At 35.4% G+C, this 26,786-nt stretch overlaps 1 protein-coding gene across 4 annotated transcripts in view; it reads left to right on the top strand.

Annotated features, from left to right (window-relative positions):
* The window catches only part of CACNA2D1 (calcium voltage-gated channel auxiliary subunit alpha2delta 1), a 497,531-nt gene extending 494,645 nt beyond the window's left edge, over positions 1-2,886 (top strand). For all 4 annotated transcript variants that reach the window (XM_042965363.1, XM_042965360.1, XM_042965362.1 and 1 more), the window contains one exon: positions 429-2,886. In XM_042965363.1, coding sequence (XP_042821297.1) covers positions 429-545 — 117 coding nt within the window. In that variant the 3' untranslated portion in view covers positions 546-2,886. The remainder of the gene's footprint in view (positions 1-428) is intronic.
* Positions 2,887-26,786: the final 23,900 nt, after the last annotated feature.

Here is a 26,786-nt window from a genome sequence, read left to right as displayed (position 1 = left end):
TGCCTTATTGAGCCTCATTGCTAAAATCATAATTCTTGGGAATTATAAAATCTGCTAGTAAATTTTATTTTTACTTATGTTCATGAATATATAAGAAGAATATCTGGTACTATGGAAGTTTTTGTTTTGTTTTTTGTCCTTTTTTTTGCAACTAGTTTATTACTCTAAACAGCGTTTTTTGTTAATGTGTTTTCTTTCTTAATCATCAGAATCTGCAACTCAAAATGTAAGGCATTCTTGAAACAGTACTAGAGAAATTGCTTTGTTCAGAACGTTGAACTATAAACTTTAGGGTAATGTAATTTATTTGGATTCAAACTAAAGCACTTTTGTAAGGTGAGTTCAGAAGTGGACTATACGTGGGTGCTCCAAAAGATTCATACTGAGTATTTCCTCAGGATTTTTCTTTTTCCTTTTCTTTCCAACAGGAGGATTATACTGACTGTGGTGGTGTTTCTGGATTGAATCCCTCCCTGTGGTCCATCATTGGCGTCCAGTTTGTACTACTTTGGCTTTTATCTGGCAGCAGACACTGCCAGTTGTGACCTTCTAAAACTAAATCTGCATAATTAAACTCCAGACCCTGCCAAAACATGAGCCCTTGGTCGCATTAAAATAGGGTCAACTGTGGAATCAGCAGAACACTAGCTGGGCCCATACCATGGCATAAATGTAAGGCGCAGACTCATATGACACCCACTGGCTGCATGTCAGGGTATCAGATCCTTGAACTTGTGTGAATGCTGCATCATCTATGTATAACATCAAAGCAAAATTCTATACATGCTCTATTGGAAGATTTGAGAGTTTGTCGTTGCATTGTTGGTGATTACATGTAAAAGGGCTCCCCATACTGTTTATGAATCATACAAATTGTCTTGACCTTGACATGGAATTTTGACCTGCTGCAATTCTCGTTCTTTTACCAAGAAAATCTGTAGAGGAAAAAATGGAGTTATTTTTGCCTTCACGTATTCTTCTGTTAAAAATTATTTCCTGCTTTGAGTAATGGTTATTGAAAAAAACAAAACAAAACAGAGATTGGTGTAATCTGTTGAAATAGAAATAATGGCTAATTTTCTACAAAAAAAAATTTGCCATAAATAAAATGCCTTATGAAGAATGGCTTCTCTGCCAAAAATGTAACACAAATGATGACCAATTAAGTTTAGCTGAGAGAATGAATTGGTGTTTGAAAACAATAACTAAGAAACTATTAAACTAAAGGTGCTTGAAGGTGCAATTTGAATATGTTACCTATCTCCTCATAAATGTAAGCCCTTAATAAATGCTTCGATGTAATGTTTCTTTTGTTCACAGTAAAGTTATGTAGTGCTAGCCAGATATTTCAAAAAGCTCTAAGAGAAACTTGTTGGGGGGAGGGGAAAACGTTTTTTCTCGTGATAAATGAACTTTGGTTACCAAGGGTATTTTGCATGATGCTGCTGCTATTTTAACTTTCGGTTTTTGTTTTTCTCTTACTGTAGAGTATAGTCCTTTGAAAAGTTAACTGAGTGACATTATTGTTATGTAAGACTCTGAACCTTGCAGTGGAATGCACTTAAGTCATCTTTACAAATGTCGTTCAATTACTCTGAATATACTGTGCGATGTCAATGCCGAATGATTGGGTTAGGGAAATGGTGAAATGGGAATTAATGGATTTTATACAGACTCGTGCTTTTGCCTGAAAACCTATGTACAGATATTTTAAGTACATAAATCAGATTTGACACATTTATTTTTTGAAGAGTACATATATGTTCTCAATGAAGATTCATACTAGGTTTCCTCTTTGTTCGTTTGAATAGTAGCGCATAAAATCCAAACATTTCTGCTGCTGCTGCTTTTGTCCCTCCATTTTAAGCGGTATGATCACTTGACCAAAATTTCCGTGCAGTTTGCTGAGGGTTTTATAACAATCTGAACAAATAGGAAACCTTGAATCTGTATACACATGAATACTTGATTGTGAATAATCAAAATTGTTTTTATACAGCCTCATTGGTGAAAATGATTAGTATAGTAAATCAAATATTTCATTATAGAGTAATATGGTAGATGATTATTTATGCTTTTCAAAATAATTTTCAAGAGTCAACAGTGTTTGAAGAAAGGGTAAAACCAATGAATGTGTAATTCTAGTTAAAGTGAGCAATTCTGCCGAAGGCTAGAAGTGTGCAGATATTTTTTATGGCAAAATGCATTTGTTCTTATTTTGAACATGCCAAATTCTGGTGTGTGTATATGCTGGAAATTTTCTTATACGTCATTTTTAAGTCAAAATCTTATTAACATTATCCAGCATGCTTTAATATGCTCTGCATATCAAAGACATAACCACGTCTTTAGCATAGCTTAAAAGACATTTGTTTTGTTTTTAGCTCTGCATACATTTGTCATTCCCTCTCACCACCAGTATACCCTAGGTACCATTTGTGTATATTTCCTTATTTAAACTATTTTTTATTTATAAATGGGGGGGACGGGAATGGAATCACTTTGCCAGCTATTGTTCTAGGAGTTGACATCAGTTACCATTTCTATCTCATTGTTGTGATTTTGTAGTCTCATTTGTAACTGGTATTGACATTTTAGAAAACACCAAAGTGATTTAAAAAAATACGGAACTTCTCACTCTAGTAACACTATGTTTAAATCATGTTGTTTGTTAATTAAATATTTAAAACTTCTTGTTAACTTTTGCTAGACTATTTTAGGTCATGAAAGTGTTGGGAAGGGGATATCAAAATATCAAATTATGTTAGTTCGTGTGTATATATGATGCACATTAAAACAACTGAATTGCTTCCAGCATACAACAAACTACCTTAAAATTATCCTTCAAATCTATTAAATATGTTTTCATGGCTAATGTCACTGAAATAGTATGTTTTCATCAACTGCATTATTGTTGCCTCCATCACAGTTAACCTTGGCATCTCTTGGCAGGGTCCTATTGATTCCATTTGCCATCAAAATATATTTACGTGCACGAGTCTTGCTATGATCCTTTTTTTTTTTTCTGTTATAAAACAAACCTATATTATGAGACCCACATACATGGTGATAAATTGGGTAAGAACGTGCTTTCTGACTAAAAATTGTTCTCATGCCTAATACTGGCCTTCATACGTTTAGCATTTTTTCAAAGACAGTAACACTCATTCCATCACACTGTTATATTTAATTTAGGATTTTTCTGTGAGTTCTAATTGTCATCCAGAACTTAAATAGCCTGTTATAAATACTGGTTTTCAAAGACTAACCAATATAAGAGATCAAGAAAAAAAGCTTTTAGACTCTTAGGTTTATTTAATTTTGGCTCTACTCATCCAGTTTCATGTAGTTTGCCATTAAAACAAAATCAAAGTAAGTCTTACGTTGGTGTTGAGTAACAGGAATGATTTTTGCATTAATGGTTTCTTTATATTTTCTTCATTTGAACAACCAGCATTACTGCCAAACACCAATCGTGGTCCATATTTGTAACAGGTTTTTAACATGACATAGTTAGCAAGTTTGATTGAAGAGATTTTTAGGTCCTGGGCCTATAAGATTTTAGTATGATCTTTTTTCATGTTTCTAATGCTTGAGGCGTTACTGCTTAACTTGGAAAAAAAACAAAACAGTGTTGCTGCCATTTGTAAGTTTTCCTATAATATTCCTTTTATTAACTTTAAAACTGGCCTTACTGGGTTCAAATAGGCAGTATCCCTTTTAAGTGACCTTTGCAACCCAAGTGTTACTTGCTTATTTGATGCTCTCTTCTATTTTACATCTCATTTTAACCTTTCTCTCCACCAAAGCTTAAATTCTATGTCTTAATTTAAAACTCTAAACTATTCCATTGATCGTTAGCTGACACTAAGAAATCTAGAGGTAGACAGCTTGACCTTGTGAAACAAAACGGACATTGTGACTTTTTTAAGTGTAGAATAGAATGAGTTCACGTGCCCGCAGCTGAAAATATCTCATCGTTATCTAGAACTTGGTTGTTTTCCCATTAGCCGAATGTTAATATTGCTAATATTCCGTGTACCTTTCTGTAAACAGCAAATCAATACAACATAAGTATCTAGTGTTGAATAAATTCCAGAATTTCAAAGACTCAGATAACGCTTACCAATAATTTCATCTACCTTACTTCTAGTTCACATAGTTAACTCAAAGAAATTCCACGGAGACTAATGGGATACTGTCTTGTATAGATGCCGGTTGAGTTTACCGCGTGGTCTGACAAAGCTGTCTTTTTTGTTGTGCTGTATGATTGTTGGATCGTGCGTTTAGGATACTTTTATTGAAATGCTCAGTGTGCATCCATGCGAAAGGCCAATTGGCTCTGTGAACAAAAGATCTTTTCTCCCCTTTATTATGTTCTCTTGACACTTTTGTGGAAATTAACTAGCCTGATAAAACACATTTTGTAAAAATTTGTATAATACTGTTATAAAAATATTTATAATCCCAGAAAATGTTGTGTTAAATCTTGTGCAAAAACAGTATATTCAGAATAAAAGTTTATCATTTAAAGTCACCACAGTTTGGGTTAATTATATAACATCCAGCTGAAAGAGACACAAGTCTTTGTCCTAAATGTATTTTCATCAAGCCTTCCTGTGGGGAGCATGCAAGATAATGAAAATAAAACTTGGATCAGCAACGTGCTTTTCCTATTACAAACCTCAACTCACAAACAAATGTGCTTGCAAGTCCTTTACCTAGCCGTGACCCTTTTCCTATCGCTTTTGCCATCATCAAGGCCTGTGGGAAGGTAATAGTTCAGACTTTGGGCTTCAATTGTTAAAAAAAAAAAAAAAAAAAAAAAAAAAAAAAGTTTCCTTGGGGGGGAAAACCATTTGAAAGAAACAAAGTTAGAATATCTGAGATGTGCCTATGTTTTATGCATATGACTTTTAAATATTTCTCCTAGCAAACAGCAGCTGAAATAGTGAAGGCTAGTGTAAAGAATTGAAAAGAACAAACATACCCGTACACTTCTTTCACATTTATACCAGTTTACCACGTCCCCTCATATGCTCACCTCATAAATTAATGAGCCCAACACTGTGTGGAATCTAGTGTAAACTAAGCCTGCTTTTCTTTCTGGGGACTCTCTTAAGAGAGAAAACTTAGTATGCATGGGAGGAATGCCGTATGTTGAGCACCAACGATGGTCATTACTGGAAAACCTGACCTCTAGTTTCTGATCAAGGCATTTTAACAGGAAAAAGCCTACATGAAAGTGTAAGGTGGATAACATTTGTTTTTTGAACATCTGGCTTTATTTTGTACCAATTTATCTCCTCAATCAATCCTCTTACTCCCCAGAGACACCCTCATTTCCTCTATCAATCATCTCGAACCCCTCTCCACCTCTTCTCTTGGGACCTTGCTTCATCAATCCTCCTTTCTCTAGCATATTCAGTCTCCCCTTTCTGCAGGCTTCCTTCTTTCTGCTGGCAAACACATTCAGAACGCCTCTATTTAAAACAGACACAAAAATTAAACATCCACTATTATCCCTTACCCCCGATTACTTCCCAGAGTTGTAAACCTAGGATTAAAATATCCCTTTGCACATCCACAGACACATACTGACAGTCTCTTCTGGAAGGTAACTCAACTGACCCTCAGTCGTCAACCTGGCCTCAGAATTTTAGATCTGAAAGGCTCATCTCTGACCTTTAGTTTGGGGCTACCACTGGAAAAATTTAGGTACCAGTACGAGGTCCCAACAAATTCAAGGTATTGGGTATTTCTTAATGCTGAAAGTGTTTATATCTTAAAGTACAGTTATTCATGGAGCATGTATGTCATTTTCTATAAACTAGAATAAATCAACAGTGCTGTCTCTTTAATGTATTTTTTAAATGGACTGTACTTTTTCAGATAAATATATTCAAGAAGGAAATTTATTATTACTGCCATAACTGGAAAACTACTATAATTTGCCAAAATTAGTAGTTAAGGCCACAAGTTCATATCTATTATAATGAAAAGAAATCCATAAAATCACTCAGCACATACCACTGTCAAATGTGCTAGATTTAACATAGAACTTCTTCCACACATTTATTATAGTGATAGACTAGGCAGTTTTTGAATTTCTGCCACTAAGGTTTTAAAGTGTAAACCTAGACTCAAACAGCAGATTATAAATTATACTTAATACATTAAAAAACATTTTTACAAAAAGCATGCTCTTAAAATTTCTAAGTTTGAGATTTTTTTAGGTTCATAGATTTTTTTCAAAATGCTTTACCATAATTATCATAGATTTTGAGTATCTCAGGATCCTAATATATCTTTAAATGTTTATCTAACATTTTCAGTGATATAAGAACAATGTATGTACCTAGAACTGAGTAAGATTGCCAATTTCTTATACCGGGAAGGATTGCCTTTTTCCAGGTAGTCTCTCTAATTGCTTAGTTTAAGAAAAAAGGAACTTGTATGAAATTATGAATAGTTGATGATAACTATTGTAAAAAGCAAAATGGTTAACCAACTAATAATCACTTGTCATTTCTTGTGCTCCGTTCCCTTTATTATTATTTTTTTTTTATTTTTTTAAGTTTATTTATTTTGGGAGATAGTGTGCATACGCACATGCATAGAGGAGGCAGGAGGGGAAGAGAGAGAGTGAGAGAAAATCCCAAGGAGATGGCATTATCAGTGCAGAGCCCGTCCCAGCTTTCAAACTCACAAACTGTGAGACCATAACCGGAGCTGAAATCACGAGTTGGTTAATCCATCAGTTGCTAAACAAACTTAGCCGAGGTGGCCCCCCAATCCCTTTTTAAATTTCAAAATTATACTGATCTGGGCACCTGGGTGGCCCAATTAAGTGTCTGACTTTGGCTCAGGTCATGATCTCATGGTTTGTGGATTCGAGCCCCACATCAGGCTCTGTGCTGACAGCTCAGAGCCTGGAGCCTGCTTCAGGTTTTGTCTTTCCCGCTGTCTCTGCCCACCCCCTGCTCATGCTCTGTCTCTTTCTCTCAAAAAAAAAAAAATTAAAAATTAAAAACACACAAAATTATACTGATCTGTAAAATTCCTATTTCTGGTAACTACTGCCCTAGTCCTTATCTTGAAGGCAGTAGAGACAACTACTGACTGCAATCTGTTGCTTCAATTTGGATTCTGACTTTACCACTTACTAGCTTTGGAACCATGCAGGAATTACATACTGTTTCCAAACCTCAGTTTCCTCATCTATAAACTGGAATAACAGTAACTACATTTTAGGGTTGCCATGATAACTATCATGATATAATATGATATAATGATACAATAGTTACCATAAAGCACTTAGTGTAAGGGCCACCATTGAGTGAGCACTCAACAATGCTATCCATTAGTATTATGAATTGTTACCACCATCATCTTCCTGATTTCCATAGTCATCATTCGGTGCTGGAGCTTTTGAGACCCTAATTATCTTTATGATTTGCCATTTAAAACATTACTTGGTTTTTATTCACTGAAGTGTGAGAAATAGAACCATATGCAGATGAAAAAAAAAACTAAAGAAAAACAGACCCTTCTCTTGAACTACTGGCTGGGAATATTGAAACCTTAGTAAGCATTTACAATAGCACGAGGTAAGTGCCATGATATAAGAAATACGTGGTACTATGGGAACTGACAGTACGATAACCCGGCGAGAATGAGCTGGCCAGAGAAGCCTACAATGATTTTGAGCTGAGGCAAAGGCAGCTCATCCACAGAGCAAAGTGTGTGAATGCTGACAGGTGCACTCAAGGAACTGGACCCAGCTGAATATGCGATCAGGATGGCTTAAGGGGTGGGCGATGAGTAACCAGAGATGAAGTGGAAGATGAGGCTGTGGAGATATAAAGGGCCAGAGATCAGAATCTTCCCTAGATCATATGCTGGGGGGTGGGATTAGAAAACTGGAAGCTGCTGGCAACTTTTAAGCAGAGAACAGTATGATTAGATTTGCATTTCAGAAAAACCACTCTGGATGAAATGTGGTTTCTTAGAAGAACATCTATCAAAGGAGACCGATCGAGACTATTTTCAAGATGAGAAATTTGTTGATTAGCATGGGAAGCTCAAGTAGACGGAATTTAGAAACATTTAGAAGGAAATAAAAGAGAGAAGGAAGCGAACCATAAGATAGTCTTAACAATAGAGACCAATATGAAGATTGATGGAGGGACGTGGGTGGGGAATGAATGATGGGTGTTCAGGAAGGCACTTGTTATGATGAGCACTGGGTGTTGGATATAAGTGATGAATCACTAAATTCTACTCCTGAAACCAGTATTACACTATATGTTAACTAACTAGAATTTAAATTAAAAAAATGGAGGGGAAAAAAAAAGAAATATTTAGAAGGGAAAAAGGAAAGAACTTAATGATTCATGTGTTGTTTTACTGAAATAAAGGAGAAAATTTAGAATTTTGTTTCTGAAGTTTAATTGTGGGAAGTTACACAATCCCCCAAGTTTGGGGAACATTGGAGGGGTACTAGGGGCAGGTTTGAGATAGACAGGGCAAGTCCAGAGGAAAAATGAGAGACTGTACTTAAGAATTAAGTTAATATTGTAAGAAATATTGTAAAGGAGCATCTGTACATGCTGACAATGCAAAGAGAATATAGCATCTCTGCCACCCAACAATATACACACCAAGATATTGATTCTCACCCCTGAATCACTTAAAAACTCTTATTGGTGGTTGTCTTGACCTGTTTTGATTGGGTTTAAACACTTTGATAACCCAGAAATGACGCTAGTTCAGAATTTTAGGTGTTTTCACTGTGCAGCCAGAATTACATAACTGGGGGCATGTTAGACTACAGGTGTGACAATTCTGATGTAGGTAATTTCTGAATTATACTTTATGAAACCCTATTTAGATGCAAGTCATTCATTCCAATTAAAAAAAAAACACCTCCTTTTTGAACATGTATTTGAAGCACACCCTACTATCTTAGCTCAATTGCAATCTTTGGAAGCTTTACTTTTTAGTGTTTGATTTTTCTCTTTGGATCCAGATTATATAGCTGCACATAGCTGACAATCAAGGAAGTTCTCATTGACTCTGATTGATAATCAGGACCCACTAATAACAATTCCTACTATAGGAGATTCTGTTCCTTTTAAGTCATATTAATGATATCAAATGTCTCATAGAGTTGAACCACAGATTTTCTATAAATAGTATTAGAGAACTTTGCCAATCAGGTTCATTCTTTTGGCAAATAATACTGCAAGTTAGAAAACAGAAAAGGAAATTACACTACTTGAAAATCTGGTTTCTGTACCTAATGGCTGTTCCTTACTAAAAAGCTAATAAAACCTTTAAAAAAACCTCTAATGATGAGGATTTCTGTTTGATTTCAGACTGCCTATCCATCTTCATCCACAGAATCTCAAAAAACAAAAACAAAAACAAAAACAAAAACAAAATCTGACAAGGGTGCCTGGGTGGCTCAGTCAGTTAAGCGTCTGACTCTTGATCCTGTCTCAGGTCATCATGTCACGGTTTGTGAGTTCAAGCTGCGCATCAAGCTCTGTACTAATGGCACGGAGACTGCTTGGGATTCTGTTTCTCCTTCTCCCTGACCCTCCCCTGCTTGTCCATGCATGCTCTCTCTCTGTTTCTCAAAATAAATAAATAAACTTAAAAAAAAATTCTGACTGAGGCAAGACACCATGAGATACATTGTAGAGATTCCAGGCTGTAGTCAGACTGCCTGGGTCCACATCCTAGCTCCCCAGTTAGAGCATGTAATATCCTATCTCTTTCTCTTCCTTGTCAGTCCAATTTAAACTACCGATTCCTCAAATATTTGTATATAAACACAATGCTAACAGTTACTATGTTACTATCTAATAGTTGATCACGCCTCTATATCTTACCTGAGAAACTCAGTAATTCTGATGCCGATGATTTCAGGTTTAGAAAAACTTGGCATCAATGAAGGGTTGCTGGAGGGAAGGGCTAAATGGATGATGGGTATTTAGGAGGGCACCTGTAATGAGCACTGGGTGCTTTGTAAGTGATGAGTCACTAAATTCTAATCCGGAAACTAACATTACATTACATGTTAACTAACTAGAATTTAAATAAAACGTGAAACATTAATTAAAAAAAAAGGAGAAAGTAAAATAAAAAGAAAAAAATTAGCATGAAGAAGATTCCTAAGGTGTGAGGAATATTGCCAGAACTTCAAATTAGTTATTGTGCTGGGTACTACGAATACAGTGAGAACAATGATGTGAAATACAAACACAACACAAACTGTAGGAGAGCACGAGAGAATTCATTTTAAAAAAATCATGTAAATAAACATATTACTAACCCTAAAAAACACTTCACAGTCCAAGACCTTGGTAATACAGAAGCCATGGCAAAGGGGAGAGCAGGGCCTAATGGAAACTGCGCTGGGTTTAAACAGAAGATCCAAATGGTCTTCAGTGTCTTCATCCAAATCTCAGAAACAATTAGACAAACTAATATCCCTGATAAATATAGATGCAAAAGCTCCTAAAGTATTAGCAAACTGAACTTAAGATATTAAAAGGAGTATACACGGGGTGTACCTGGTGCTCAGTCAGATAAGCATCTGACTCTTGATCTCAGCTCAGGTCATGATCTCATGGTTTGTGAGATCGAGCCCTGCCTGGTGTTCTGCACTGACAGCCCGGAGCCCACTTGGGATCCACTCTCTCCACCCCTCACCCACTTGTATGCTCTCTCTCTATCAAAATAAATAAAAAGAAATAACAAGAAAAAAGAAAAAAAATAAAATGATTATACACCACAACTGAGTGGGATTTATCCCTGAGATGCAAGAATGCTTCAACATACCAAGTCAATGAAGATAATACATCACGTTAATAAAATGAAAGATAAAGCTCATATAATCATCTCAATAGATGCAGAAAAGGCAATGGACAAAATGCAACATATTCCATGATAAAAACCTTGAAGTAATGGGTATAGAAGGAACAATCTCAACATTATACAAGCCATAAATTACAAACCCACAGCTAATATTATACTCAATGCAGAAAAATGGAAAGGTTTTACTCCTAAGATGAGTAACAGGACAGGATGTCCCCTCTCAGTATAGAACTAGAAATTCTAGCCAGAGCAATTAAGCAAGATAAAGAAAAAAATGCTATCAGAATGGGAAGAGGTAAAAATATCTCTATTTTCAGATGATATGATTTTGTACACAGAAAATCCCAGCGACTCCACAAAAACTGTTGCAATTAATCCATGATTTTGGTAAAGTTGCAGGATATAAAATTAACATATAGAATTCATTGCATCTCTATACACTAATAGTGAGACATCTAAAAGTGAAATTAAGTAAACTATTCCATTCATAATAGCATCAAAACCAATAAAATACCCAGTAAAAACTTTCACCAAGGAAGTGAAATATCTGCACAACAAAAACTACCAGACTTTGCTTAAAGAAATTAAAGACACACCAAAAATGGAAAGACATACTGTGTTCAAGGATCAAAAGAATGCCGTTAAAATGTTCACAGTACCCAAAGCCTTCTATAGATTCAATACAATCCCCATCAAAATAACAATAGCATCCTTCACATAAATAGAAATGATAAACAATGCTAAATTTTGTATGAAACCACCAAAGATCTCACATTGCTAAAACAATCCTGAGGAAAAGAATAGGGTAGGATGTATCACACTTCCTAATTTTAGACTCAATTACAAAAACAGTATGGTACTGGTGCAAAAACAGACACATAGACCAATAGAACAACATAGAGAAACTGGAATTAAGTCCGCACATGTATAGTCAACTAATATTCAACAAGGGAGCCAAGAACACCTAATAGGGTAAAGATCTTCTTCTCAAAGAATGATATTGGGAAAACTGGACAAATACTAGCAGAATAATGAAATTAGACACCTATCTTACACTACCCACAGAAATTAACTTGAAGCCAATCAAAGAGTTAAACATATCACCTGGTACCAAAAATTTATTGAATAAAATTTAGGAAGAACGATCCTCACTATTGGTATCAACAATGATTTGTTAGATATAACAATAAAAGCACAAACAAAAGCAGAGATGAACAAATGAAACCCTATCAAACTTAAAACCCTTTGTATGGCAAGGGAGTAATAAAATGAAGTCAACCTACTGAATGGGAGAAAATTTTTGCAAATTATATGTCAGATAAGAGGTTAATATTCAAAATATATAAAGAACTCATACAACTCAATAGCAATCAATCAGTGCAATTTTTAAATCTGATTTTAAAATGGGCAGAGAAACTAAATAGACACTTTTCCAAAGACAACATCCAAATGGCCAACAGGTACATGAAAACATGCTTGGCATCACTTATTATTAGGGAAATGCAGATCAAAATCACAGTGAGATACCTTACACCTTTTAGAATGGCTATTATCAAAAAGCAGTAGGTAAGTGTTGGCAAGGAAATGGAGAAAAGGGAACCCTTGTGCACTGTTAGTGGAATGTAAATTGGTGCAGCCACTCTGAAAAATATGGAGGTTCCTCAAAATATTAAAAACATCTTCCGTATGATCTAGCAGTTCCATTTCTGGGTAGATACCCAAAAGAAATAAATACAGGACATTTAAGAGGTATATGCACTCCCATATTTCCCATAGTATTATTCATAATAACCAAGATACGGGAAAAAAACCTGTTTCCATCAATGGATGAGTCAAGAAGTATTATATACAGTTGACCCTTAAATAACATCGGTTGGAACTACACAGGTCCACTTTAAAGCAATTTTTTAAAAATATATCAATACAGAATAGTACTATACATGTCTTTTCCTTAATTATCTTAATAATTTTAAAAATTTACTTTATTTTAAGAATACAGAATGTAATATATATAACTTACAACTTATGTGTTAATCTACTGTGTTATTGGTAAGGCTTTGGGTCAATAGGCTACTCTGGGTAGTCAAAAGTTATACACAGATTTTCAACTGTTTGAGAGCTTAGTAGCCCCCGCCCCCCCCCCCCATGTTATGTTAGGGTCAAATGTATATATAATGAAATATTATTCTGTGAGAAAAAAGGACATCCTGCCATTTATGACAACATAGATGACCTTGAGTATATTATTCTAAGTGAGGTAAGTCAGAGAGAGAAGTAGGATATTACTTATATTTGGAATCTAAAAATGTCAAATTCATAAAAAAAAAACAGAATAAAATGGTGATTACAAGAGATGAGGGCAGGGAGATAAGGCAGATGTTTTTTAAGAGTACGAACCTACAATGACTACTAAGTAACTCATAAAGATTGATGTACAACTTAGTGAAAATAGACAATATTTTATTATAATCCTGAAACTTCCTAAGAGACTAGAACTTCATTCCAACCACTAAAAAGATAATTATGTCATGTGATAGAGGTGCTAATTACTGCTATAGGGTCAATCATATTACAATATATAAATGTATCCAATTCACTTAAATTTAAATTAACCTTAAATTTACACAATGTTATATGTGAAATGTGTTTCAAATTAAAAAAAAATGATTAGACATCTGGAGCACAGTAGACATAGATGTAATGGTGAAGCAGATGGTGATACTGTGTAGAATCATTGAGTCAATTATCTACACCTGAAACTAATACAATACCATATGTCAACTGCCCTTCAATAATAATAATAATAATAATATATTATTATTATTATTATTATTATTATTATTATAAGAAGAAGAAGTAGAAGAAGGAGAAGAAGAAGAATTAGTTTGACCAACACAGGCAAGGGGAGGAAATCTCAAATCCTATGGTTATTTCACTTGTCTCTAAATCAGTATAGTCTGTAATCTGAAGAAATTGTAATGGGAAATATTTCTTCCAAAAAAAAATCAATTCTTTACTGTCTTGATATTTCAATCTCTTTGTGATGAAATGCTATTACATTCAAATGCCATAAAATTTAAGGAAACAGCAAAATTGCAAAATAATCAGCAAATTTACATTATTGGTTAAAGGTAAGTACACATTAGATGCCATATGTGTGTATATATGTACATATATGTAAAGCAAACGATAGAAAGAATAGCTTAACTACAGTTCTAACAGTGACTATTAATATATCATGCCGCACATGGGGTCTGCATATATTGTTTTACTGCATTCTTTGTCAATTAACAATAATTACAAATGCTGTGAAACAAAAATTGAAAATGAGGGGAATTATCAATAAAAACCCAGGAGAATGATTAAGCTAAACCTGCAAGTCTGTTTTTTCAAGCTGATCTAAAAAAATTTAAATTGTGTTATCAAAACTACAGTGGGTGTTTCTCAACACCTAGTGCATGTCTTAATAATCTCTCACAGTGATGTCTCAGGGCCACTCCACTGTAAGGTATGCCATTAGGGTGGTAAGTGATACTAAATTATTAAATTAGAGCATGGCCCCATCGGCTAGTTTGCTGCTGATTTGAGCATGTGTGGGTCACTCCCTCTAATCTAGAAGGAGTGTAGACCTAAGTTTCGCCCAACCTTGCTGTACTTGTTTCATGGGATATTGAGAACTTGAGTTTGTACTTTCATTCACTCTATGACATTCACAATCATTCACTCTATGAATCTGGAGCCCTTCAAACACAAACGCTGCCCTGCTGGTACTAAGATCAGAGAAGTCACAGTTCAGTAACTTTGGGGTATTTAAAGCACTGCCTCTATTCAGGTGAGTATTCAGAACAACTCTTAATCTCTTCTTACATCGCCATTGATTGCAGTAAGGGACTGTGGTCTTCACTGGAGAAATTCCATCAACTCTCTGCAGCCTGTTCTATTTCTCCTAGCCTACCAAAAATTAGTATCACTGCTTCAAAAGCAGAGTCCAGTTCTCATTTATTTTGTGTGTTTCTCTTCCAGGTTATTCTTAAATATGCATTATGAAGATTTATTAGTGTATCTTTCATGTGCTATATAAAAATAACTTATTGAAAAATATTCACTAATGCTCTGGCTTTCATATGTTTAATTAGAGAAAAATATGTAATATTACTGAACTTAATCTAAGGAACTCACAAATAACCACAGAATGTCTTACTGTGCTTTCCTTACGCAGTATCTAAATCTTTGTTACTGTTCTCTCAGGATATTCGTTTCTTATTTCCTCTCTTAGGCATAGAGAGCTGATTACATATCATATTCGTTGCTCAGGTCTTGAAAATTACAACAGATGTTTATTCTCTCAGTTTTAGAAGTCAGAAGTCTGCAATCAGTGCCAGCACCGCACCCCCTCCAAAGGCTCTGAGGGAAATCCTTCCTTGCCTCATCCAGCTTCTGGTGGTTCCAGGCATTCCTTGGCTTGTGGCAGCTTCTCGTTTCTCCTCGGTCTTTACATGACCTTTTCCTGTGCGGATCTTTTCTGTCTCTATCTCTTATAGGGGCCAATAGATTCTTATATCCAGTTTGATATAGTTGACAGTCAATTGGACTGCTCTTCCTGGGTAAAGATGTAGGAGAGGATATGGTACAACCAGCAGATTCTGTGTTCATGACTGATACATTCATTTTTGCCTGGTCCATGAGAGTTGACTGTAGCTCAGACTAAACCCATTTGCACAAATTACCTTCGGGTGAAGGAAGATCTTTTGCCCTAAAGTTACACACACTCAACCTGCAGATAAGGAGGTTATGAGGACTTGGAGCATCAACCTCATTTCAGTCCATCTCTGAGGGGCCATCCCAGTGGCAGAGCTTTCCATAACATTGACTGAAATCTCTGTTGGAACGGTATGACACAGCCCTCTGCACAATGCTGCTTCCTTCCTCCATACCTTCCTTCTTTCTCTTCTTCCTTCTCTCCTTCCTTCCCTCCCTCCCCCTTCCCTCCCAGGTGTTGTTCCTAAGAGCACTTCCCAATAAACCACTTAGATCCAAGAATCTGTTTCAGAGTCTCCCAAAGAACCCAGCCTAGGAAAATAGACATCTCTAAGAGTCATGCAGGAAAACAACTCTGATTGTAATATATCCTCTGCCACCTTGAGTTTCCTCCTTCTCTTGGAACAGTTGTACCCCCTTTAAGCTTAGTAAATGGAAGTATCATGCTCAGAGTTCTCAAGCCAAAACCTTGAATTATTGAAGCCCATGCCCTTTTCTGTCACCAATATTTTACTTTGAGCAATTTTACTTCTAAATTACATTGTCTGTTGACTTTTCTCCGTTTTCATCACCACCCCTCCTAGTGTGACCAGCACCTCTCCCTCAACTATTCCTGTTATTTGTACTGTGATTCTAAGCAACTTACTTAACCTTTCTAAGCCTCCACAAACTGAAAAGAGTACCAACATAATAATAGTACTGACATTACAGCTGTGATTAAATGGCTTAATAAATGTGAATGTTAAATTAATACTTGGTATATAGTAAGTACTACAGTGTCAGTCACTAGCAAGATCCTGAAATTTAATTAGGTCACTTTTTATGGCAGGAAAAGTGAATTCGTACAAGTGAATGAAGAGAATTAACTGTGGACATCTCCAAAGGTTGTCTTTTTCCTCACTATCAAACATTATACATCTCCATTGCATATAATTGCCCAATATTATTCCACATAGCAGAATTTTAGGACATTTGTTATTTTTAAGTATGTAATATGTACTTATAATAGTAAAGTAAACGTTTTCTAAAATAATGGTTTTTTTTTTCTAAATATCAGTTATATTAATTTATCTAAATGGGTCTAATTCAAGAACAAGTAGTCCAGTTGCTCCCAGAAGCACATTCCAGGAGCACATTTTGGGTTGATTATTTCCATTTTGTGGCATTACCCCTGCTGTGAATTTGCTTACTGCTTAATTTCTGTAAAAATTCCCAGATGTACATAAATACATACTTGACTCTTAGTTTCTTCTTGTCCATCCCTTCCCGTTCTTAGCGGTGACTCAGTGGGAAAATAATTCTCAAATTTCGCTGATATTGTGGTTAAAATGTGGTGTTCAAAACTATGAGACATGGGCATGTATTAATGATCTACCACCATGTATTTTCCTAGATAAAATAGATATTAATACCATAAATTAGGTAATATTTTACATGAGAATCAGAGTTTGACAAGAACCCTAAGATAAGAACTCAGTAACTTTAAATCCCAAATCATGGATAAATAGAGCATTTTATTAAATCATTCCATTACTCTTAACAGCAGTAAGGTAATGAGTTCAGCAAGTAAGGTTATAATTTGTTTTAATATACCCATTGGAAAGCATTTGTTCAAGTTTCATAGAACCGGGCCATGTCAATTTCAAGAGTTCATGCTTATATTGCTCCTACTATATTTTTATTCCCATTGCCTTATTCTTGCTCATGTATCCAATCAACAAGCTGTTAATGTTTACATATTTTATACAGAAACTCTGCCGAGTACTTGAAAAATAATTAGTGAAATATGCTCTCTTCTCTTAATCCAATTGCTGTCATGACCTACTCTGCATCTGAAGTACAGAAAAATGTAAGGACCAGAGAAATAAGTGTGACAATAGTGGCAAAATGCTTCACAAAAAGGAATTTATACTTCAAGAAGATCCCACTAGTATTTAGTTCTGATATAGGTCAGAGTAGAAAATCCAACATTAAAAAAAAAGTACCACCCGAACACAAAAACAGAACATGCTTGAATAGCCTCTTTGGCCACTGGGGGCTAAAGTTTTAGATGTGCTGTTTTAAAGTATTTGTGGAGTAGCCTGAAAAATTGCCACTTTTGTGTCTTGAGCAGGAGGCAGTTCCTTGTGTTCTAGGTTACAATCAGTGCAAGTACCCCCACTATTCAGTCTTATAAACGTGAAGATCCATGAGACCTCAAAACACCTGTATCAAATTTAGATTCTTAGTAGATATCATGAGTTGACCCAGTAGCTTGTTTATGTAAATGTGTTTAACTTTCAGCAAGCAAATTGTCTTATTGGGGATCGGGGGACTAAATAAGAAGCAAACAATAACAATGAGTTCACTTGCCAAGGTAGAAAGTAGATGTAGGATATTTCTCTCTCAGCAGGAAAATTCAGAGGGAATTTTGCAGATTTTGGAATCAAATAATAGTATTTGAAGTCATAGGTTTAGATTTGGTAGGTGGGGGGGAGGCGGGTATGTAACCTAATGAATCTTTTGGCCCCTACACTTTCTTTTACACCAATTTTGTTTAAATTTCTTATAAATTTCATTTTTTAGGGGAACCTGGGTGGCTCAGTCACTTAAGCTTCTGACTGTGGGTTTTGGCTCAGGTCATGAGCTCATGATTCCGGAGTTCAAGCCCCTCATTGGGCTCTGTGCTGACAGCACAGAGCCTGCTTGGGATATTCTCTCTCTCTGTACTTAAAGTTAAAAAGTTTAAAAATAAATACATAAATATAGATTTTTAAAGGATATAACATGTTTTTGAGAAAGATATTAATTTAGGTGAGTGTGCCCAAATTGTAACAGGACTGAGTTTCACACAGAGAGTCGTGACACTGAGGCTTTTCTTTCCAGGAAGCATCTTTGTGCCAACACGGGCTCAGGGTTTGTACCTGTAAAACTGAACCGCAAGTGCAGCAGGGTGCAGTCTTTCATATGATTTCTACTTCTTTGTCTCCCATACTTGGTAACATACAGACATACAGTCTGATGGAGTGGCCTATATTACAGAGTCATGAGGAATGTCACATATGTACACATAGCCAGCTTCCCCTCCCTTGTCTTGAGGTTTTCACCACATTACTTAAGAAAGGGCTCCACCACAAAATAAAATGTCTGCTTCTTAGGTAAGTTCAATAATAAAATTATGTCTGAGGCCTTAGGTCATGTTTGAAATAAACCCTAAATATTGAGTAGGATTTTTCTCAAAATCCTATGAAGGAATCGAATGTGTACCACATTCAATTGTTGTACCACAACAGAGTACAGATGGACTTACTGACTGAGCAAGAAAATTAGAATATGGAAAACGAAATAAAGGATGGTAGAGAAAAGGAAGAATGTCCTTTCAAATATTACTTCTATGCATTTAAATTTTTTTAAAAAATTAACACTGTATATGTATATATCTTCCACCTCCCACCCCCAATGTATCTTGAGCTGCAAGACAAAGACCAGTTAACTCTATAATCCCACTGTGACATCAAAACTTAACATTTTGATGTCGTCTTTATTTTGTGAATCTTGTAAGAATATACCTACAATATCCTTTTGATTTGGGAAAAAAGGTGATCTGAAAGGTGATCTCAAAGTGTCAGATAACACACATAGTTTACACCCATTTTGTGAAATGCCACTGGAATAAACGGAATGAATTACAAACAAGAATTAAAGTATAACATCAGGAACAGGAGTGGGGAGTGAGCATCGCTGACCAATGAGAAAAATAAACATTTCTGTCAAAGATAGTAGAGAAGCTCCAACCTAAAATACGCCGTAAAGATGTTGGCGGCAAATTTTTTTTTTTCTAAGAAACCCTAAGAAACTCTCATCTCAGAGTCAGGAAATATTAAGTGTAGAAATGGAAAATAGGGCTGAAATTCAGTGAAAGTATAAGTATAGAATTTAACTGTCATTAGACACCCATTTATCTTTCCCTAATCCTGAACACAAATCACAAGCAATCCATATTTATTCCTAAGGAAATTCACTGATGGTTGTACAGGAACATAGTTAGGACCTATGAATTATCAGATAAATATGTGACATTTCTTGAGGAAGGATCTTTTCACTGTTACCCTTCCAGAACCCTCTTTTCATCAATCATAGGGCACAACAGTCTTTACTGTTGTTGAAGTCACTAAGTTTTTCCGTTTCCAACTTATCTTAGAAAATCTAGTCTGTTCTTATTCTGCCTATGCACTTACTCCAAAATTTTGCATAAACAATGGGAAAACTAAGACTTTTACTGTAGAGATTTGTACCCCACGATTAAACCCCTATCATTCCAATATTTGAAAGTTCCCACAAAATAAAGAAAAAAGGCAAGGAGAGACGAACACAGATTTGACCTAAGAAACACTTTTAAAAGGAAAAAAGCTCACACTTAGACATATTTTCATTTAACTTCAGAATAAAGGAGAAGATATTAAAGCCTCCAAAGACATTTTTAAAGTCATTCAAAAATAATGAGGAAGTATGATTGCCATGAAAAGCGCCAGATGTAGTTATTTAAGCACCTCAGGTCTAGAGTCAGGCAATGCAATTTACTAATCATGTGACTTCAGCAATTTATTTAACTTGTGCTTCAGTTAACGCAACTATAAAATGAAAATAATAGCGTTTATCTTTTACAGTTATTTAGACCTTAAAGTGCTTAGAATAGTACCTAGACCTATTAGCTGTTAAAATGTTGGCTATAGTAGTTTTCAGACTTCTAAAGATAAATCCTGAAGATGAGAAGACAGAGCATTGCATTCAGAATTTATAATACACATTAAATAATTGCAGTTACAAAATGAACACAATTACAGTGTCCATTTATAGTGTCTATATTGGTTCCTAATTGAAATTTGTTTTTAGCTCATGAATCCCAATTTCTGTTTGGTAGGAGAAATAATTACCTGGCCAGTCAAGGCAACTCAGCTACTTAGGATTTTAAGACTTGGGCCTTTGAAACACCTCTCTTCCCTCGCTTCTTTGGTTGATAGAAGGAATGAGTTGGAACTGGAGGAACCTAGGTGTGCAATGTCTGCTCCAAATGTTGAACTCTGTCCTTGATAAGCTTCCATGTCTGGTCTATGATGTTAGCCAGTGCCTTCATTTTCTTTTTTAGGAATTTTAAGCTTTGATGTTGCAGTGGAATTACAGGGTAACTTGTTCTTATCTTGAAGAAGCTCAATATTTATCAGGGAGGGAACATAATATGAGCATGAATATAGAGTGTTTAAAATATTTTAATAACTATGGGGTTACAGAAGATTTTTTTTTACCTAATAGATAGATGTCTCCCCATTGCAATAATTATGTTCCCAGATGGAATAATTTCGGTCTCTAAATTCATAGGAATTTATAGGAATGTATAGGAAATGTATAGCTTGTTTTTTTTGTTTTTGTTTTTTTTTTTTTGAAGTGCAGCTTGGCGTTTCTCCTCCTGTCAATTTGGGTCTCACCTTAGTTTTTTGTTCCTTGTATGTGATGCTCTGAACTCCGCTATCTCCCAATACACCTTGGGCCATCCTTCTATCTAGTCTCATCTACAGAGTCCCTTTGCCCCATTCTACTGTGAATCCTCAGCAGGCATGCCAATTCCACAGTCTCAACCACATTTTGCATCACATTCAGGAATTTCCTGATCTTTTTCATGTTGTTGACAGCCAAGGATCTCTGAACTAAGTTGTAACTATGCATTTTCATGGAAGATACATACTAAAGAGTGTGTAAATATGTAGTGTGACTGTAGTGTGAAGATGCTAACTAGATTTAGAGATGGAAGAAATCAGAGTTTTCTATCACACACTTACTAGACTACATGAGAGAAAAAAAATTGAGTTTCACTTATAAAGATAAATCATAAAATAAGACTAACCTACCTCTACAGCATTTCTATTGAGGAAAAACTTTTAGATTCATCCTTTCCCAAAGATCTCTATCTCATTGATCAATTATATGTGGTAGGTGAACTTTTTCTCTTCACTGCTTAAACTGCCCTAATTAGTGAAGAAGAATGAGAGTTTAGTCCTTAATGTGATCTGATCTAAGGAGAATGTAATGTAAGGCTCTGTTTTCAGGTTTAAAGTCTCTGGATGTCTCTGAAATTTGCATATAATGCAATGGGAGTGTAGTTCCCTACAGTTAAGAGAAATACTTTAGCATTTGATGACTTTTAAAAAATCTCGGTCCAACTGTATTTGATAACATTGAATAATACAATATTTGCCATTATTTGTTGTAGGCCAAATATATATCTCTTTAATATTTTAGTGGTCAAAGTATTAAACTAGATAGTGTGATGTTCAAGTTTGGTATGATAGCTTAATTTACAGAAATATGATCTTTAAGAAATTATTTTTTAGCCCCATATTTGGATTAACTTTTCTTTCTAGTAGATTAATCCTAAAATAGAAAATCCTGGCTATCAATGGTAATTCAAAAAGCAAAAAGGTCTCTTGTTTGTTCTTTGATGGCTTAAAGGGAAACACATACATACATACATATATACATACATACATATATATTATATATATATATACACACACATATTATATATATATATACACACATACACATTATATACACACACATATACATTATATGTAAGTATACACACACACACACAAATGAATGTAATGACTTCTTTATAAGAAACACTGGTAATCAAATGCTTTAGGTCACATTTTTCTATTTCAAGATCCTCTTAGTCTTATATTATGAAAAATAGTTTACATTTCTAATTTATTTTAAAGCATAGTTGTGGAGATGTAGATAGAAGAAAAAGTTATTTAAAAAATGAAGATGTTATAATTTCTCATCATCTGATCATGCCCTTCTTATAGCACCTAAGTTCAAGGACATGTGGAATGAAATGTGATAAGGAGTCTGTATATGTTACATATTACATTACCAATGTCTAGCTTCAATAAAAACTTCATCCAGCTTCTGTACCATGTGGTATATGAGTTAGACTCACTTTAATTGACTCCAGCTGTTAGTTATTATGTGGAATAATGAATCATAATCTTTTCAGCATTGTCTAAAATGAGATATGTGTACAAAGGGAGAAAATGTGTAAAAAATAAAAAAAATAATCACCAATTTATATTTATTGAGTGTACTAGCCCCAAATGAGAGGAAAGAGGGAGAATCTAGAACACGGCAAAGTAAATAATAAACTGAAGTAAAGGTATTCAGGCATAATGCAAAGAACAGATGTCTGCAAGTCAGCACACCTGGTTTTAGGCCTTGGCTTTTCCAGGAACTACCCATATCAGTGTCTCAAGTGTGAATTAAAGCATGGTCCTTACAGCTCAGGTAAGATAAAGAGAGGGAACAGTCTACAAGATTTCAATAGGCTGATAGGTGAACCAGGGTGACAATAGAGCATCTAGAAGAGGATAATACAAAAAGTGTGGCCAAAGAACATTGATAAGCCCAGACTAATCTAGGCCATAGTTAGCCATGGGTGTCCATATAATGATAGAATGTCAGCCAGAAAGATAGAGAAGAGGGGCAGATGGTATTTTAGAGTTAAGTAAGATCAGTGGTTTTCAAACTGACTGCACAGTTGTGGAGCCCACCTTAGACTAATGAAATCAGATATCGAGAATTGAAACCCAGACATGTAGGGTTTAAACAGACATGCATAAAGTTTTTATAGCTCCCCAGATAATTATTACATGTTGTCAAGGTTGGAAACTTGTGAGTTACATGGTCATTTAAAAAGTTTTGCCCTTGAACTGGCAGATCACAAGATACTGGATTGGGCTCAGTCCCCTCAAGGAAGTCAAGCTCTGGTACTGGGAATAAGGCACAGTGAAGAAAGCTATCATTCCAGGATTAACATTAGTGACCGTGGAAACAAGTGGAAAGTATTTCCCAAATGTACCTGGTATCATGTTTGAGAAGCTGACCATGCTTAGCTCTTATTATTTATTTATTTATTTATTTAATTTATTTATTGTATGAAAATTATTGTCAAATGGGTTCCATACAACACCCAGTGATCATCCCAACAGGTGCACTCCTCAATACCCATCACCCCTTTCCCCTCCCTCCCACCCCCCCCCCCCCATCAACCTTCAGTTTATTCTCAGTTTTTAAGAGTCTCTTATGGTTTGGCTCCCTCTTTTTTTTTTTTTCCTTCTCCTCCCCCATGGTCTTCTGTTAAGTTTCTTAGGATCCACATAAGAGTGAAAAATATATGGTATCTGTCTTTCTCTGTATGACTTATTTCACTTAGCATAACACTCTTCAGTTCCATCCATGTTGCTACAAAAGGCCAGATTTCATTCTTTCTTATTGCCAAGTAGTATTCCATTGTACATATAAACCACAACTTCTTTATCCATTCATCAGTTGATGGACATTTAGGCTCTTTTCATAATTTGGCTATTGTTGAAAGTGCTGCTATAAACATTGGGGTACAAGTGCCCCTACACATCAGCACTCCTGTATCCCTTGGGTAAATTCCTAGCAGTGCTATTGCTGGGTCATGGGGTAGATCTATTTTTAATTTTTTGAGGAACCTCCACACTGTTTTCCAGAGTGGCTGCACCAGTTTGCATTCCCACCAACAGTGCAAGAGGGTTCCTTTTTCTTCACATCCTCGTCAGCATCTATAGTCTCCTGATTTGTTCATTTTAGCCACTCTGACTTGCGTGAGGTGCTATCTGAGTGTGGTTTTGATTTGTATTTCCCTGATGAGGAGTGAGCATCTTTTCATGTGCCTGTTGGCCATCTGGATGTCTTCTTTAGAGAATTATCTATTCATGTTTTCTGCCCATTTCTTCACTGGATTATTTGTTTTTCAGGTGTGGAATTTGGTGAGTTCTTTGTAGGTTTTGGATACTAGCCCTTTGTCCGATATGTCATTTGCAAATATCTTTTCCCATTCTGTTGATTCCCTTTTAGTTTTGTTGACTGTTTCCTTTGCAGTGCAAAAGCCTTTTTATCTTCATGAGTCCCCAATAGTACATTTTTGCTTTAAATTCCCTTGCCTTTGGGGATGTGTCAAGTAAGAAATTGCTGTGGCTGAGGTTAGAGAGGTTTTTTCCTGCTTTCTTCTCTAGGGTTCTGATGTTTTCCTGTCTCACATTCAGGTCCTTTATCCATTTTATTTTTGTGAATGGTGTAAGAAAGTGGTCTAGTTTCATTCTTCTGCATTTTGCTGTCCAGTACTCCCAGCACCATTTGTTAAAGAGACTCTCTTTTTTCCATTGGATGTTCTTTCCTGCTTTGTCAAAGATTAGTTGGCGATACTTTTGTGGGTCCAATTCTGGAACCTGTATTCTATTCCATTGGTCTATGTGTCTGTTTTTGTGCCAATACCATGCTGTCTTGATGATTACAGCTTTGTAGTGGAGGCTAAAGTCTGGGATTGTGATGCCTCCTGCTTTGGACTTCTTTCATATTACTTTGGCTATTCAGGGTCTTTTGTGGTTCCATACAAATTTTAGGATTGCTTGTTCTAGCTTTGAGAAGAATGTTCGAGAAAGTCAGGATAGAGGAACATACTTAAACATCATAAAAGCCATTTATGAAAAGCCCACAGCTCATATCATCCTCAATGGGGAAAAACTGAGAGCTTTCCCCCTGAGATCAGGAACACGACAGGGATGTTCACTCTCACCACTGTTGTTTAACATAGTGTTGGAAGTGTTAGCATCAGCAATCAGACAACAAAAGGAAATCAAAGGCATCAAAATTGGCAAAGATGAAGTCAAGCTTTCACTTTTTGCAGATGACATGATATTATACATGGAAAACCCGAGAGACTCCATCGAAAGTCTACTAGAACTGATACATGAATTCAGCAGTCACAGGATACAAAATCAATGTACAGAAATCAGTTGCATTCTTACACATGAATAATGAAGCAACAAAAAGACAAACAAAGAAACTAATCCCATTCACAACTGCACCAAGAATCATAAAATACCTAGGAATAGACCTAAGCAAAGATGTAAAAGATCTGTGTGCTGAAAACGATAGAAAGCTTATGAAGGAAATTGAAGAAGATACAAAGAAATGGAAAAAACATTTCGTGTTCATGGATTGGAAGAATAAATATTGTTAAAATGTCAATACTACCCAAAGCTATCTACACATTCAATGCTTAGCTCTTAGTACTATAGACAGACCACTGAGTAGTGGAGGTGACAGCAGGAGTAGCTTCAGAACTCCAATAAGCATCAGAAACCTATTAGGAGAAAGACAGCAAACCAAACAATTTTAGATAAAACAAGGGATATACCAAAAGGCACATGCCACTACTGGCTTTGTTACTTCCATAGCAAAATGAGGTTGACGAATCATTTCTCGGAATAATCACCATCCACATCAGTCCTCTTCTCCACTTCAGAAACATCTCAGAAGGCATTCTTCTCATAGTTACATTTTCATTCCTTCTGATCATCAGTATTGCAAAACATTCTAAAATATACCTCTTTCACAAAAAATTGCACAATGACCTAACAAAGTTATATGACACTTTAGATCAATAGTCATGTTGAATGGTAGCATGTAAACAGTGTAATGAGAAAGAAAAAAATAAATGAGTTAAGAAAATTGGAAAGAAGAAAGTAAAATTATCATTATTTGTTAATGAAATAGTACTCGCTAAGGCTTAGAGTGCATTGTAAACACTAAGTTATATAGTAAAGTGTTGGGTGCAAAATTAACATACAATATCAAGAGCCTTCTTTCATATAAACAGGAAATTAGAAAGTAAGGAAAAGAATATTTTGAAAAAATGCTAACAGGAATTGTGGAAAAATAAATTTAAAAACAAATACTTCTAAGAAGTTAAAATAGAGAAACATTCTTTGAGCTTAATTAGAAAATCTATAGTACAGATGCCAATTATCACTACATTAACTTTTTAAATTAACAGAAAGCAAAAATAATTGAAATTTATTTTTAACACTAAACACGTTTACTTTAAAACTCATAAGGGAAAAAAAATACATGAAAAAATAAAGTTGGCTGGGAAGATGGAGTTGAAGGATTTTAAGTATGCCTCCTCCCATAGATACAACTAAGCAACATTCTCATCAGCATAAATAACCCAGAAAACAAGTCAAAGATTGGCAGAACAAACTCCACAACTAAAGGCAGGAAGGGCAAAGACATGG

The sequence above is a fragment of the Panthera tigris genome, chromosome A2 (genome assembly GCF_018350195.1).
Source record: "Panthera tigris isolate Pti1 chromosome A2, P.tigris_Pti1_mat1.1, whole genome shotgun sequence".
Lineage (NCBI taxonomy): Eukaryota > Metazoa > Chordata > Mammalia > Carnivora > Felidae > Panthera > Panthera tigris.
Note: the sequence above shows the minus strand (reverse complement) of the source record. Positions and strands in the feature narration are given on the sequence as shown.